The sequence below is a fragment of the Pecten maximus genome, chromosome 2, assembly GCF_902652985.1.
Source record: "Pecten maximus chromosome 2, xPecMax1.1, whole genome shotgun sequence".
Lineage (NCBI taxonomy): Eukaryota > Metazoa > Mollusca > Bivalvia > Pectinida > Pectinidae > Pecten > Pecten maximus.
In genome coordinates, this window is record NC_047016.1 from 19,712,347 (window position 1) to 19,729,960 (window position 17,614).

The 17,614-nt window shown below is 34.9% G+C and overlaps 1 protein-coding gene across 2 annotated transcripts in view; it reads right to left on the reverse strand.

Annotated features, from left to right (window-relative positions):
• Window positions 1–2,229: 2,229 nt before the first annotated feature.
• LOC117321161 overlaps window positions 2,230–17,614 on the reverse strand; it is a 56,832-nt gene continuing 41,447 nt past the window's right edge. Inside the window, exons 33-50 of one of the 2 annotated variants that reach the window (XM_033875630.1) lie at window positions 17,398–17,537; window positions 16,947–17,092; window positions 16,096–16,288; window positions 15,378–15,530; window positions 13,635–13,782; window positions 12,665–12,786; window positions 12,042–12,217; window positions 10,797–10,878; window positions 10,134–10,248; window positions 8,694–8,843; window positions 8,028–8,156; window positions 7,356–7,481; window positions 5,726–5,854; window positions 5,341–5,472; window positions 4,696–4,832; window positions 3,756–3,861; window positions 3,250–3,425; window positions 2,230–2,613 (exon numbers count right to left, since the gene is read on the reverse strand). In XM_033875630.1, coding sequence (XP_033731521.1) covers window positions 2,509–2,613; window positions 3,250–3,425; window positions 3,756–3,861; window positions 4,696–4,832; window positions 5,341–5,472; window positions 5,726–5,854; window positions 7,356–7,481; window positions 8,028–8,156; window positions 8,694–8,843; window positions 10,134–10,248; window positions 10,797–10,878; window positions 12,042–12,217; window positions 12,665–12,786; window positions 13,635–13,782; window positions 15,378–15,530; window positions 16,096–16,288; window positions 16,947–17,092; window positions 17,398–17,537 — 2,465 coding nt within the window. In that variant the 3' untranslated portion in view covers window positions 2,230–2,508. Of the gene's footprint in view, window positions 2,614–3,249; window positions 3,426–3,755; window positions 3,862–4,695; window positions 4,833–5,340; window positions 5,473–5,725; window positions 5,855–7,355; window positions 7,482–8,027; window positions 8,157–8,693; window positions 8,844–10,133; window positions 10,249–10,796; window positions 10,879–12,041; window positions 12,218–12,664; window positions 12,787–13,634; window positions 13,783–15,377; window positions 15,531–16,095; window positions 16,289–16,946; window positions 17,093–17,397; window positions 17,538–17,614 lie in introns of those variants that run through there. The other variant, XR_004531230.1, reaches the window with a different exon arrangement.

Genomic DNA, 17,614 nt, shown 5'->3' on the forward strand with positions numbered 1-17,614 from the left:
GTGCGAGCCATGCTTACTCCTCGTAAAACGAACATCAATACACAGTACCTTTTACTGGCGTTAATTATTTATTTTGTTCGTTTTCTGTGTTTAACAGGTACAGGTGAACTAAGTGTTCCTTACTCGTTTTAGATTGGCTTTACCGATAATGTTTCGTGTGTCGTATTTTATTGAACATTATGTATAAGTTCGACTCCAGTGACCGAGCACGTGCAGTGTTGTCAAGTGTAACATACATATAGCTATACGGGAGTATCGCTTCATTGGTTGGAGACGATTACAGGTATATAAAGTCAGGCCATTAATACAGCATCCCTTCTGTCTTCCGCTGGAGCTGGAGTGGACAAACGTATCAAAATAAAATAAATGCATGTGTAGACGACTGATGTTGTTGATTCTGCGATTAAGGTACGACTACTAAGAACGCCAACCTGGCAGGGAGGCGTCTATAATATTCCCGCCGGAAACAGAAGGCAATCTTCAAAATAGTGTCCGTGCGATGATTAACGATGTAATATTTTTCAAGAAGATAGATATAACCAAGCTTTTTTTTATTTGTAGTTTACCTATATACAGGTTTTTTTCAGAAAATATGCTCCGGCTTTACATGATTGTAATCTTATTAATCAGAATTATATGAAATTAAAATTAATAAAAAGCACAGGGAAAAATAAATCGATCTTACACAAGGAGGAGGGGGGAGGGGGGAGACAGCGGTACGCTGCTCACAATACACAATAACGTAACGTCGTTATTTTACGTTGAGTAACCAAGTCGTAATAATGACGTCATCAATTTTGATACACATTCTAAGGAGCATTGAAGATGGCGCGATGACAAACTTTCATAAAAACTCAGTTTAATTGTAAGTATGTGAGAAAAATAATCAGACATGGGTCTGTTTCGCGAACAAGGATATTTCAACCCTCGTGTAAGAGCTTGGCTGGTTGAGATATCCCTGTCCACGGAACAGACCCATGTTAGATTCTATTAGTCTTTATCAAGATGGTGAAATGAAGAAATTTTATATTGACGTTGTGAAATGCCATTATACAAAAGGTAAATCCAATATTGGTGAACAAGTTCGCAAGTTAAAGGAAGCCAGATATTTCACCTTTAACTAGAAAGCAAATGTTTTGAATACTTTCTGAGTTTGAATAGCATGAATGAATTACCGAAATAATCATCATCTGGAAATATATAAAAACTGTAAGAAAGCTTGAAACATTGACCGTATTCGTGCTAACATGGACGGAAAGTTACAGAAATCGTTTTACCGAATACTACCATTTTATGTAAACCTCGTACATAAACATCTTTAACTCTTAACCGTTGAATTCTTCTGACATTGAATGACATCCGACCTTGCCCGAATCGTTAGATAGTTTCTTGTGAGGTTACCACAAGTGACGTGTTTATACCTCTTCCAAATGATATTAAATGGCGATTAGAGAGAGATTAGACACATTCCAATTCAGACACGCGAAATTGTGAAAAGAAACTTTAGAGAAAGAGTTAGATAAGTGTCTGTGCAGGAAGATGGTCATGTAGAGTCCATTTCTACCTAATATTATAATGATTTAAGACTTCTGATATGTTAAGGAATATCGTGATAAGTGTCTGTGCAGGAAGATGGTCATGTAGAGTCCATTTCTACCTAATATTATAATGATTTAAGACTTCTGATATGTTAAGGAATATCGTTATTACTTACTGCTCTATAAACAAAAAGATAACCACATACAGGTCTTTTTAGCCGACTGGATCAGTCAATACAATATACATATTGATACACTACTGGCGTAAATGGTGTGTTAATGGTGACAACACACTGATGCATAATATAAATGCATCTATAAAGGAATGAAAAAGGATATTTCTTAACAATAATTACATAATTACATATCATTACACTTACATTCTTATTTAATTAGATTAAAGTATTTGTTCACGACAAAAAATTAAATTATTCAGTTATAAAATGTGTGATGATACAAAGAAGTAAACTGCATTGGTAAAAGTTATTCAGTGTACTGGTACTTAGAAGCTTTGTTGATTTTTTATTTCAATTTACAAACACATACACGCATTCACTCATAATCTTCGCATATGAAAACAGGGTATACCGGATAGAAAATGTAATGTCGAATCGTGTACTTGGCGTCCACAACGTCTCTTACAGCGGCTCAAAGCTAGTATTTTAGCTAGCAGAAGCAAATTAAGAAAATGGCCTGAACATTTTTCTTCAGACTTCAATTGCAAAACACACACTTACCATTACACAAGGGTTCGAATATTGATCACAAAAATACGCTAATATATTGACAAGAAGGTACCCAGTAATCACTGGATCATCTAACAGGAAAGAGACCCGATTTACAAAAAACCCAAAACAACAACTATAGTCATGGATATCAGCAGGTGGAGAAAACAATGGGTTGTAGTCATGATACTGAAAAATAACACTACTAATGAACATATTTAACACGGAATGATAATGTTGCTTCATTAAGCTGCGCTATCTTTCAGAGATGGATCGGGATCTGTCTTTGGCGTAGAAAACTCCGTGAAGTGAAGAGGATTTGAGAAACCTGCAGCACCGTCAGTTGTGTCCTGAAAAGAGGAATGTGCATTCTTAAGTATCTGTTCAATTGTTGTTAATAAAATCATCATCATATTCTCCTTATTTGTTAAGTTTAAAGACTTCAAAAGAATCACCATATAGACTTACAGTTATTATCCCGTTTTTTAACAACTCCCTTACTCGTCAACTCATTAACAAAATGACCTATTTGGATAATGAAACAAATTGTTTGATGCTTATTGCATAACACAAGCGCTCTATAACATAAAATTGGTACTCAAGTTAATCTTTATATTTGATATATCGTAAACAATCCCAGTTAAAATCCACTTTAATTGATCGACTGTTAGAAATTATGACGCCGCTGTATAAGACAATTCAAAGTAACAATACAAACGGAACAACCTTTTACGTGATTGACTAATAACATATCTTAGGCCAAAGAAAATGCTTGTTTCAAGCAAGAATTGATTAGTAGAAGGTAAACAATGAATGCTGCAATACTTCTGGTATATGTAAGCCAAAGCTCTGTACATAACAATGTTTATATCTCGAAGTGTAAAGTTAAGGCAGAAAGACTGTATTATAATTTGTTTCTTATTTTCATGATCATATATACTGTATATGTTTTTTTCTTATGTACATTAGGCCATATAAATACTCACATCTTTGACTTCTGGAGAGAAGCTTGTTTTTGCGGCACTGCCAGGTCTATTTATAAATTGGCCAGTATATCTTTTTCGCATCAGTAGAAACACAGCCGTCACAGCAATTAATGCCATAATGATTAGACCCAAAACAATACCAGCCATCGAACCCTTACTCAAGTATATAGCAGCATCTGGAAACGTGTCATTCATGAATAGGTATTTGATTACGATTTGTGTTTACACAAGGAATGTTCTACTAGCAACTAGATGATTATGTTATCATTACTTTGTTCTAAAGTAAAACAGTTTTAAAAAATGGAGATAACATTGGCTTTAAGAATATAGATAGGAAAACTACTATCTTGTAACTAATAAAATGGCTATTGTCTGACTAATAGACAGTGTTTATATTCCTACAGATTATGGGACAACAAGTATTCCAAATTACAGCACTGTCAGTCAACAGCGAAGAATAAAGTCAAACTGTTGACTTCGGAAAGAAGACGATCAATATATGTTACCTGATGATCGAGTTGCGGTATGGGCGGACACAGAGCCAGATACGTGCGTGTCTGTCGTCTGGGAGCAATCGCTACCATAGAAACCATAAACACACAAACACGTACCCTATAATTGGAAGATATTTAAATTCAATGTAGCTTTCTACGCTTACTATTTTGAAGCATCTGGTCTTATCATCAATGTACTTTTCTTCTACGTATCATCTCTATATCATTTTGTTTATATTTTGACCTCGTATAAATAATTTTCATTATGAATTCAGGATTGGTTGTTGTGTTGGTATGTGTTGTTGTTTTTGTGACAGGAAGGATCTGATCATAAAGGGAACTATCACACTGGGCTTAAGAAGGATAACAATAGTTTTTTTAAACAACAGACTTTAATCCGTTATTGATGTTTGACCTTTAATTTTTATACAGCTGTTGTTAATGATCATGTGATTCAGAAGAAGTGCAATGTGCCTATAAAAATCCTCTGTAATAGTCATTAATTTAAGTGTTACGTTGATTTTATTCAATATGTCAAAGTGGTTTGACAAAGCTTAACCTTTCAAACATGACTTTAGACACTTAGGCTAGACGATAATATACACGAAAAAGACAAACCATTACCCCGTTAAATGTAACTTTGATTGTAAACAATATCTGTTTGAAACTTTGGTTGGCCCTGATTGAACTGCGAGGGGAGGAACCTTACTGTAGGAGAAAACCGGAGTACCCGAGGAAAACCCACGTGTCGGGCAGGCGAGCCCAATTTTTTTTCTCCTGATCGGGGGAACGAGTCCTGCCCACCAAGGTGAACCTTTTACGACTGTGCTACTCGACCATACACGGAGCTATATGATATCTATGTCCTGTCTTCACCGAGATAAACCCTTATTACACCAGTACATGTTTTATTTATTCGAACATGAAAACCATAACAGAAGATGCTACACACCTTTGTATTACAGGTACCTCCGTTTAGACATGTTCCGGGAAGGCAGGTACACATGCCTGTAGTGGTGAAACAACTCAACGAACAAACAGCGGGACACTTTATAGCACAACCGCTTCCCCAAGTTCCTGGGACACAAGCTGTGTGTATACAAATATACATGTACGTATTTAGGATATCGGACAGATTGAATAGTGTTGACGTAATCCTCAATTACCTGTGTTAATTAGAAACTATAATTATATCCGGCAACAACTCGTCATGAAAATGCCAACATAGCTGTTCAGGCGATGTCTTGCTATTGAATATATTGCTGCCATAGATGATGACTACAGTTTGTACAGAAACACGTAACATCATGGGTTATAGTATATCATTCGTTTTACACTGTTATAACAGTGTATAAGTTCATGATATAAACATTACGACATAGCATTCGTTATAGCAATTAGATTAATAGACTTTTTTTCAATAAAAGTTGAGTCATCAAAACATGAAGAGATCCTGCAGCAGAGAGGACATTTTAACTATTCATTGACCAGAATACTCCCGGGGAGTTGAGGAACAAAGTGTGAGCGTTGATAAATTGATACTATATATCTTAAATACTATGAAAATGAATGAATTTAATGCAGCCCGAACACTTACTGTCGTTACACAGTGTACCCATAAATCCAGACGGACACACGCACTGCCCGGTGATGCTGTCACATGACCCGTCGTTCTGACATTGAGGGCATGTTTGGGCACAGTCCACACCATACTGACCTTCTGGACACGCTAGGAAAAAAATATTATGAAATATTTTGAACATGTGAAATCAACGGTTTAATGTCAGTTAGAAAGCAGATACTTCATGGTCAGAAAGACGCGTATCCTCTCGGAATATTATCTTTGTACTTTTCCAAAAGTCTCGATATATATTTATATTTTGTTTGAATTTTTGCCTTTCTGGATGAATTTTATTGAGAATTACACAGACTAGCTGACATAATATCGATGAAGATAACATGGATGATTTCGAGGTACTTACGTTTATTGCACTGTATCCCTGACCAGCCGGGTTGGCAGTGACAGTCCCCATTGACAGGGTTACACACACCTTCGTTCTGACAAACACAGGGTTGGGCACAGTCAAAACCAAAGTGGGTAGATTCACAAGCTAAAAATTAATGATACGTTTTTATTACTGCATAATGTTCTTATCAAGACATCATATTGAAATTATGTTTAATATTACTTCGTTATCCAAGGCAAGAGTCACTCAAAGAGTATAGATACGGGGCCTGATCGGTATTTTTGTTCTCCAGAATACATCGTCTTTTTCTTTTTTGTTCTAAGGGTATCTAGTTAGCAGGTGCGTCATATATTTTATCTAAAAATTAAGCCTGGTTACCTAGTTTGTTATTATACTCTAAACCAATCACCTTTAACATGCGTTTCTCAATAACAACAAAATATGATAAAGTTATACATTAGTACACGAGTTCAGGTGTTTACATTAAACATGTTTAAATGATTAACTAACATTTTCATGTTATATGGAAGGTTCTGCGGGAATTCGTCGGAATCTTAAAAAGTAAATAGTTATCTCCACAGTGACGGAAATGAATAAAACTGTATCTCAAAAACATTCCTAAAAAGACATTCGAACACATGCACAGAGCTATAATTTAATTACCCCACAAACGTGGTTCATGGTACGTTATGCATGATGTGATCTTGAGTATGATTTATTTTGCTCATGTCTTGAAATGTCGCGTTTCCTGTTTTTTATATCAGTGTTTCAAACACACACACACATATGACTTTTCATTTAAGAATGACATGTGGAACATGGCTGATCAATGATAATGGCTTCACTGTGAAAAAAACACCTTTTGCTCAATATTCCACTACTTACTAATGGATGTCAGGATGTTACTATAACGGTTCATCACCCATGAGAGCCTAACATTTTATCAAACAAACTGCTTCAAAAAAGCTTCACCAATTACTAGCAAATTGATCAGCACAATTGAACCCAAATATAAAAGTGCAGTATACGTGACACAAACCTATCATTTCCTTAACAGACAAATGATGTCAATGTCAGTTCCATCAGTTTAAGCCAGTTTATTACATCTTTACTAGTGAAATGTCAAAAATTATTCATTCAATAAAAGTGATTTTTTTGTTAGTAAAACAATATGGTAAAGCTGTTAACTGACGAGAATTGCGGAGAAACTTCCGTTAATTCCGTTAGTTATATCGATGTTTTGAAGAAAAAAAAATGAAAGTGGTAAATATAAGCATTGATCTACTGCTTTCACTTTAAGCCTAGCTAGCTTATTTTTGTATGATATCCCATAAATTATTAAAATGTTGATGGATAACTTTTTGATTGGATTATGTATTGATGTGCATTTGTATTATGAATTAAAACAAGGCAATAACAAGTGTTTCATTTAGTAGGTAAGGTATCAAGGTAAGTTAGTATTACAAATTTCAAAGAAATTAATGCGCAGTAAATCTTGGAAAAACACTTAATCTATCTTTTAATATTTAAAGAATATTAGCCCTTGCATATACCTAGTACATACTGATGATACTAATGACATTATAACATTATAAATTATTACGTATCTACAGTACTTTTGACCTTATAATCTTGGAATCCTTACCTAGCTCACAGTGATGGCCCTTCCTTCCGGGAGGACAAGAACAGAGACCAGTTCTAGCGTCACATGTCCCTCCATGGCAATCACACGACTGTCCACAGTTCTTACCATACGTGCTGGTCGGACAGGCTGTTACAGACAGAATATACACATTAGAACAACGGAAATACATTTTCGAGCTCTGTGCAATCGCTTTATTGGGCCTAGAACTCTATAGTACACAATCGTTTTATCGATACCAATTTCTGTCACCAAAATAACATCATCGCATCCACCTTAAAGAAACATAGGTCGCAAATGTGTATATTATGACAATTTTGACTTGGATATACTTTTGTCGCAATGTAAAGTATACAATTACAATGCTTTACAAATAGTGCATATCTGTATATTAGTACAATTTTATGCTATGTAACATGTTTAAAACACAGTATCTTAAGAAGAAAAACACGCATATATACCAAACGTTTGTGGACTGATTCAAAAAGGACAGAATGATTTGTTCACATTGATGTTTATTTATACCATCAGACAACTTGTGTGAGGAAGCAGATCAACACATTACTGAGTGAATCTATTAGGCAAGATAATTAAATATTGAAATATATTCAGATTGATATTATATAAGCTATGAACCTATTAACCAAGGGATAATCATTAGTTCAATACACTTACAAAACTGGCAGTTAGTGCCGTTGAACCCAGGCTGACAGTCACACTCTCCGGTAAATGGATTACAGTTACCATGGTTACTACACTCGCAATTCAACTTGCAGCCAAGACCCCATTTTCCTTTGTTGCACACTTTAAAACAACAAAATCATACCAACGTGTCAACAAAAATAGAAGGTTATATAGTAAATAAGCTACTTATTGACAGAACATTTGTTTTAGGGGGTTAACGTCTTCGTAACAGCCATGGCTATAGCAGAACGAATTCCAAGGAGACACCTATAGAACCGAACTAAGCACAGAAAGACAAGGTGGTAGTAGAATAGAATAATTAATATCCTAAATGCTGCGATGGGGGCAATTGACAGAGGACATGATATGTCTAGTCAGTAATTGAACATTGGGCAAACACTGCTGCCTGTTTGAATCTGTCCTTTACATTTTGAAAAGTCAGACTGTCTGTTTTCTGAGATATGTAATAGAATATCTTTAATTTGTTTTTATTTCGTATGAGGTTTGATTAAACAAGTCTCGAAATGAGACTCGCTCGCTTTCTAAGAGTTATCTAATAAACTCTAACACGAAATAAAAATTCACTTAAGATCTTATATCTATTTTGACCTCTCCAACAGAGAGTAATGTTTTCATTGAGAAATATATATGACTTACCACTCTGACAGAAATCATCTGTGTACCCAGGACGACACTGACACGATCCATCTATAGGACTGCATACACTATAGCCAACGGAAGAGCATCGACAGGGAGTGGAGCAATCTTGCCCATACATCCCGTCCTCACAGCTTTCCCTGCAGTGATCTAACACATGACATTTTCATTTATATTTATTTTCCTTACTTTTGTATTACGATTATATCATTTTACATCAAATAAAAAGAAATAAGGTTTTGAAATAGGTCATACATGTATATTTCATATGCTACCTGGATTCCTTAAAGTTTTGTCAATATGTTGTCATCGCAAAATAGTTTTGGGCAAACAATGTAATATAAAAGCTAAAATACAAGTTGCTTAAATGACAAACATGTCTTTTGGCTGGTAGCATTTTTGCAGTTCTTGATGAAGATCTTATCAAGTTTATTATCTTTACATCCCGCTGTCAATGCTGACCGATGTACCGATGTTTGTAACATCACAGTAGCCATAACTAATGTAAACCCGCAAATATTTCGTTGTGATATATATCCGAAAAGTTCGAATAGCTGAACGTTCGTAACATTCATCGACGCAAACTGTTTACTATACATATATACAAATATATTGATGGTAAAAGGACAATACTTAGCCTTACACGATTTATATTTCATTAGATACACCAATATACGTATGTATAATTCCATTTAATAGTCTCACTTATCTCGCAGCGTTTGGCTTTATCTGGGCAACAGAGCATGTTTATCGACCACCATTGCCTGAATATCTAACAACGTTACTTGGTACGAGAATACGTTTTCTGTTATGGTTTTTTCCAGTTAAGTGCGCTAAAAGCTGATTCATTAACATTAAAACTAATTACGGAAGATGTACAGAGATAGTTTCGGTCCTGGATAATATATCGTTCAAACATGACTCCAAAACAAAGCCTGTGAGTAAAATCTTGAAAAAAAAATCGTCGTGAAAATGAATTGGTTTTACAGAAATTCGCTACGGAAGGTGATATTCAGAAATATATTGACAACGTATTGTATATTTATATACCAACACTGGCCAATATTTCTATGATGTAGCCATTTTCATGTTAAATGTGTGTTTGAAATGTTATGCTAATTACTTAAATAAAACGTAATATATGTACTAATAGTCAAGTAACCAGTTTTTCTGTTGTTTCTGATATTTAACAATATATACTTGTATAGAAAAAAAACTAACAATCTAAGAAACAATATTCTGTGAACTGCACTTAAGAAACTTAAGTAAATTTGTTTAAGATAATTTGACATATTCTACGTATTCTGAACTGTGCAATTTGAGATCTAAAAATCACTGAATATCCTATAGTGAGAGAATTATGCCTATATATCAGTTAATTTCAAAAAGTCAGAACGTTACTTTTATATTGGTTTCATTAATTAGATAATGTTCACCTACCTCCAGTGAAACCAGGCAGGCATTTGCACTGTCCAGAGACAGGATCACAACCATTACTGTGGGTGCCACAATCACAACTATTAGAACAATTATATCCCCAGGTACCGGAGGGGCACTGCAAAAAATGAGAACAAGTCAAAACTAGAATACTGACAAGTCAGGAATGGCGTGTGGCCATATTCTCCCATAATAATCAGACATCTATCGAACTATATCGCTGAGGTTGACGTAAGACATTGGGAATTCAAAAGCATTCACAATGAAAGTAAATATACCTTCAATATATGGAATGGTTTTTGTTTACTTCCACCTCCATATTTGTTTGACTAACGGAAATGTATATACTGTATAATACTATATTTTTAAAGTATGTATTGTTTTATTTAAATATTTAATACCCCATCCCCTTTAAAATGACAATCAAGGTCATTGATTGTCAGGGATGAACTTTATCCTTATCCTCTTGACAAAAACGACAATTAGCTTTTGTTCTCTTGGCTATTGTAAAATACAGTGACAACATTAATAAAATATGAATAATGCTTTAGAAAGCGAGCCGGATTGCTCCATGAACACATCTCTTTTTCTGTTCATGGTAACATTATATCGTATACAGTGTATTTATATTTACTTCCAATTCAATGCGGCCATGTCCTTACTAACCTGCAGGTGACATTTTGCGCCAGTCCATCCATCAGGACAATAACAGAATCCATCAGTCTGCCGGCATGTCCCTCTCTCACACCTAGATATAAAAATAAACAAGCATAATGAGTAAATCATTACTATAGTACTATATGTACCCTACCGGCCCCTCTAGCTATTATGACCCTTTATAATTATGTGAAGTTGATCAAAATCCCTTAAGTAATGAAGCCGCCAACCGCTGTCAAAGGATTTTCGAAGTAGTAATGGTTACCTTGATCTGGACCCGACAATCCTGAAACTCAAACTTTTCTAAGATATTATAGTCTTGATCACAGTGTGAAGTTTGATTAAAATCCCTCAATGGCTGAACACCGTAAGAGCGCTGACAAGATTATTTTTCTAAACAAAACAACTTCCCTCATCATTATATGAATTTTGATATTTTAAAACAAAATCAAAAACTTTGTGAATAGAAATGAAATGAGGAAGAAGTAGCATTCATACGTTTTACTGATCAAATAAAATGTAACTAAAGTATTTTTTTCTGTAGTTAAGGCTCAGTGATACATAGTAATTAAGTACTCAAAACACCTGTATTGGGATATCCATTCAGTTGTGAATCAACAGCTCCATTTCCTTTTAAATGATATCCAATACAAAGCGACAGCTCTTTGAAAAATGTTTAATTTTGCGTTCCAAAAGAAGCAACGTTTTTATTGTCAAAACGAACTCATTCCTACTTCATAATATGATGGATATCGTAAGTGAAGCAGAATCTGTACGGAATAATTGATCGCGTTCCTCATAGACATTGTCATTGTATGAGGATAATTTGTAGCTTGACATTGTTTGATAGAATTATCGTACAAATCACGGCCTTGGGTATGAAAGGTTTATCAAGTGTATATTATCTTACCAAACTGCTTAATTATCTAACCAAACTGCTTAATTGTCTTCCCAAACTGCTTATTTGTCTGACTACAATGCTTAATTGTCTTACCACATTACGTATTTGTCTTACCACATTACTTATTTGTCTTGCCATACTACTTATTTGTCTTACCACACTACTTATTTGTCTTATCATTCTGCTTATTTGTTAGTGTCATATCATTAACTTGCAAGTGCTGCAGTGCAATGCATTTTAAGTTATGGAGAATATTCTTCATAATAGTCGATAAGATATCTTGATCAAAGACAAATTATACTTTATTTACATTACATCCAGGATACGTTATCCTCTTAAAGTATGATACTTACGCACATGTTTGAGAGCAGTTCGCCCCAAACTTGCCAGTGGAACACGGTTGAGTACAGAAAAGTCCACTGTATCCTGGTAGACAATGACAATGCCCTGTGGCTGAGTCACACGTGCCTGTAGAGAATCTCCCACAGGCCAAACACTGACGCCGACAATTCGACCCGTAGGTTGTGTTCTGTTTGGTAAGATACAAGGAAGTAATGATTTTTAAAGTTCATGACAACAGCATTGTTACATTAACACAATAAATGGTCCAGGATTTAGTCATCTAATTCGAGTCCCATATATTACGATGGGCAAGTACGAAGAACAAAAAGTCTTTTGACAAGTTGTGGGAACATTTAAATAATAAAACAACTGATCTGTTGGGGTTTTGCAAATATAACAGAGTTTGACAAGTTGTTCGACAATTGATGTTTTTGTTTCAAAAGTAACTTTACACATCACTGTCATCAGAGAACATGCATTAATTGGTTTACCCCATAGTAAACATATGCCATGATAGAAACCCCTAAAAATGACGATATCCATAATACCAATATAAACGACTCATACCACACCCACTTACATAAAGATACTTAACTGATATGCGTGGTTTTAACTAACAAAAAGTAACACTTACAGAACAAGGTTGGTCACAATGATCACCTTGGTAACCAGGATCACAGACGCAGGTACCAATCTCCTGGTGACAATGTCCGTGATCACAGTGGCATGTTTGGTTACAACCTGCCCCATAGTGGTCTGCAAACAAGGTCAGAACATTACAGGACGAATTTCCGTTAGAAGACCAAAATGGCAAAAAAAAAATTTTTTTTTTAAATGTACAGAACATATATAACTTATATCGACTCGAGAAGTTAGATGATAATGTGTACAGGACGTCTGCGAAATATTCTTAAAAGCAACCTGAACAATTAAGTCTTAACCTTCTTCTTGAGTTTTGGTAGAGACATACCTGTAGGACACTGTTGATTACTGAAACTTCCCAAAAACAAATACAAATTGGCTAGACTCTCATTTAGACGAGAAAACATAGTGACTGTATTTGATTCCTTTAGAATTATTGTCTTGTAATACGTTTTGAACGAAATCAGATTAAACTGCGTAAGCATTTAATAAAAAAAAAACGAAGTCAGTTAAATGTACAACGTCTTCTAAATATCGTTGACTGAAATATTATACTTGCTAATCTGCCTCGATACTTATACCTGGAGAAAGATGATCTTTATCCCTATAATAAATGAAGCCGTTTACTAAATCATCTATACATTCTGATGTTCATGCTAATCATGTTACAGCCGTTTCCGCAGTTGCAACAAATAACTGGACGCAGACATGTTTTGAAGGCGACCGCATTACTTGGTAATAATTTTTAACACACCAACCTCCGTAAGGTGACATCATAAACACACGATGCAAAAAATATGGATTTACTGCAGATTTAGACAAAACAATGGAACAGTGCGTAAACAGTTTCCGTCGTGGGAACGGGAACATTTCATTATATTTTTACATCGCTAGCTGTAATGCTAGTAATCATATTGACTATTACCCGAAGGGAAATGTAGTTTAATGCTAAAATCACCCACCTGTAGGACACTGCTGGTCACAGAGACTCCCCTGCCAACCGGGACTACACACACAGTGACCATTACTAGAGCAGTGGCCATGAAAGCAATCGCATTCGCTTTGGCATTTGTCGCCATGGAAACCCTCAGAGCATTGACAAGTGGGTTCCTTAAAATGGAAAAGAAAGGGTTAACGAAACTGAAATAGTAAGTTTGGAATCAGAACATTATCCAATGAAGAACTTGTCATTTGAATTATAAAATTGCATTTTGTCGTAATTTGTGTATATCACTTTTGAATATGGTATTTGTAATAAGTTAAGTATTTGCTGAATAATGAACTAAATGGCTGAGAAATCTTACAGCATCCTCTCCCACATTATTGCTTCAGGCTTCCCTGTAAGATTCATGCTGAATCCAATGTACATCAAACCGTACTTTTTGTCATCTGTATTAATATTACATATGGTTTAGAAAAATTCTAAATGGAATTACGCAATAAGGAATATTGCAAAATATGATTGCAAAAGTGACGGAATGTTATTCTGAACAGAAGTGATGAACAAAATTGAGGTAACTAACATATTTTGATAACACCCCTAACCGGATATACAAGTATAATTGACGTTGACCAAAGGACATTAAGTAAACATTCATTTGGTAGCAGTGACACATGTGAATATTCTAAAAATACTATCAGTAGATTAGAGTGATAACAAAAGAATAGACGGCAAATTAACATTTAGGCAAATTTTCTATTTCTACAATATGTCACGGTAGTGAAACTATTATTAAAGTTTGACCATCACATGTAAAGTGCATATAGATAGTTGCGCTGTGTATCGTGTGTAATGTTTGTACAAGTCCCTTTGTCATATAATGTATATGTACCTGCGTATATATTTATTAGTGTATGAGAGGTGAGCGCTAGGATTGGTTGAGTGTGTCACTTTGACCCCGTATGATCCTATACCCCAGCACGTGGAAAACCTTACCTGGGCCTTGCCCAGGTGAGTGCAGCCACAACGGCTATATACCCTGCACCAGCATACACGTACGCGTCTGGTATAAGCCTGTGTGCTTTACGGCCACAGTGCTTCAAGGTAAGTTTGTTTAACTTAAAATTATAGAAATGCATTATTTAATATGTTTTAGCTATTTAATGTAGATGAAATACATTAAACTAATACATTTGTATTTTAAATATCTTCCCTGTAATGTTAAACTATTTAACAAAGGACCTACACGTGGTCGGGCTCAATAGGGTCAAAGTTAGTGTAAAAAAATGCATATTATTAAAAGTGTACCTATGAAATAAAATAGAATATAACATAAACATAAAAATTACCTAAATAAATATTTAATGCGTTCGGTATTGAATAATTTAATGATTGACATCGTTTACACGTGTCCGTATATATTCCAGGTATTGTTCTTTTTTTAGGTTACTGTCTCCGCGTCTGTGTTTATGTCAAATAAACTGTGCATAATTGTAAAACATTGTTTTTGACGTAATTCCAAGTGGAAGAAAAAACCCACATTGAAATAGTCGTGTCTGCGATGTTGTATATGAATACTTCAAAGTGATGCATGTACAATATTGTATATTTAAGGTCTCACTATAAAGCAATAAGACTTTGATATATATAGAATATGTTTAATAAAAAATCTAATCTTGAACATTGGAAGTACATTTTGACATCGAGTCTGAACATTAATACATACGTGACATGTACGGCATAAAGTCTGAAATATCATACATACCGGACATGTACGACATTGACCAGTGCCTTTGTCACAGAAACCCGTCAGACAAATATGACACAGGGTGGAACAGTTGCCGTAGTAGGAGTCCTGGCAGGTGTTCTCGCATCCAGTCCCTGTCCAACCAGGGGGACATGTACAAGCTCCAGTGACCTGCGTCATAATTCAGATCGTTTAGAATGATCTTTCATTAGTTTTAAAACATGTTGATTTAATAGCGTCTTTTGCTTTTAAAATCAATAACAATTTACCAATCGTTATGGGAGATGGAAAAGTTTGTCCATTGTATATTTTAATATTTAAATATCCGTGAATCATCTAACTTCAGGTCAACATTACATTGATGTGGAAGACAAACGTTCTGTCGCTTTGCAAATTGTCACTTATATATTGATATTGCATCCCAACGCAGGTCCAATGGACCGGACACCTTATGTCATGAAACACCGTATGATCATGATAGGTATGCTACCTGGTTACACATACTTCACAGTTTGAATGTGGTATCTCGACTCGACAGGTTTTTTGTTATTAATTACGAAATCAAGAAAACTGTCGTAAAAAGTGCTTACATACTAAATGAATCCGACTGGACAGGAGAGTTTGCGATGGACGTTATGTATGGACTATTCTTCTTTACATATCTTAGCCTTTGAATAAAACTTAATGTTTTGAGTGTTAACACAATAAAAGAGACTCTTATTTATATAACAGATACCCGATCACAGTGAGCCTCGTTGTGGCAGTTACAAGTGGATGTACAGCCCGAACCAAAGAATCCGATTGGACAGGAGAGTTTGCAGTCGTCTCCGAGGAATCCAGGTTTACACGTACACAGACCAGTATCAGTTTCACATTTTTCAGTCTGGTTCATTTGACAGAGGCATTGCTTTTGACAGTTCACACCATACCTTGACAAAATGAGAAAATTAGTTAATAAACACTGAATGAAAAGGAGACCATTAAACTTTAATTTCCTCGTACTTTACAGTACAGGTTCCGAATGTGAAACAAATGTAAGATAAGGATTGTTTTCGTTGAGATGAAAATATATGTTACATGTGAATGTGTTTTATTATTCATTCAATATTTTTGAGAAAATCAAATTCAAATATTTCATTTTTGGAAGAGAAATAGAAATAACTTCCGAACTAGTGAAATGTAACTTTTATTATATCAAAGCTATTCACCAATACAAATCACAATTGATCAATAAGAAACCTTGGAAGAAAAGTACATTGATAATATAATATGCTTTTTTCAGTATTTGTAGGTACATGTATCATAAAAGTAATTAAATACAAATCATATAATATAACTTTCAGTAATACGAAATACAGGCGTAGCTAATGTGATCCTGGTATCTTACATGTAGCACTCCTAAATAATGTTATAAAATCAAATGTTTAAATTTAAAATAGATATCGTATATCTATCAATGCAAGCTTCCGCTATACCCGCAAGATAACCCTTATTTGTAAAACTAATTCTATTGCATGGTTTATAAGGACTGTAATATATATTCTTTTTATAACTTTAGCATCAACTAATTCGTCGATCATTACTTACGTTCCCTGAGGACAGGGCTGGTCACAGTGGGATCCCAGATAGCCTGGTCCACAAATACAGGCCCCCGTCTGGTGGTCACAATCAAAGTCAGCTAAACAATTACATTTCTTCACACAGTGTTTACCATATGTGTTGTAAGGACAGGGCTGCAAGCAATCAACAAGTCCATTACAAGAAACACGTTATAATATACCGAAAAAATTACTTTCCATATTGTTGCAGAAGTTTTAATGTTTAAACAATTGTTTTGTTTTTGTTCGTTTTTTTTTGTTTTTTTTTTTCATTTAACATTTACCAATATAATATCTTCAGACTTTATTTGTAAACTGATATATGTGCATGTGATTGTGTATGTGTGCTTTATAATAGATTCGTGTATTTACTTTGTCAAAGTTATGGCCAGTGAAGCCATTGCCACAGTCACACCAGAAACAGTCCTGTATATACTAACCGTATCACATTTGTGACCAGTAAAGCCACTGTCACAGTCACACACACCAGAAACAGGATCGCATGCTTGACCGTTACAGTCACAAACAAACATACAGTTGGGCCCGTATTCCCCGAGGTCACATTTATCTGTGCAGAATTCTGTGGGAATAAATACTCTGTGTAAACTGAGAGTGTAAATATTGATAGAAAATGCATACATTTTGATATAAAAGGCC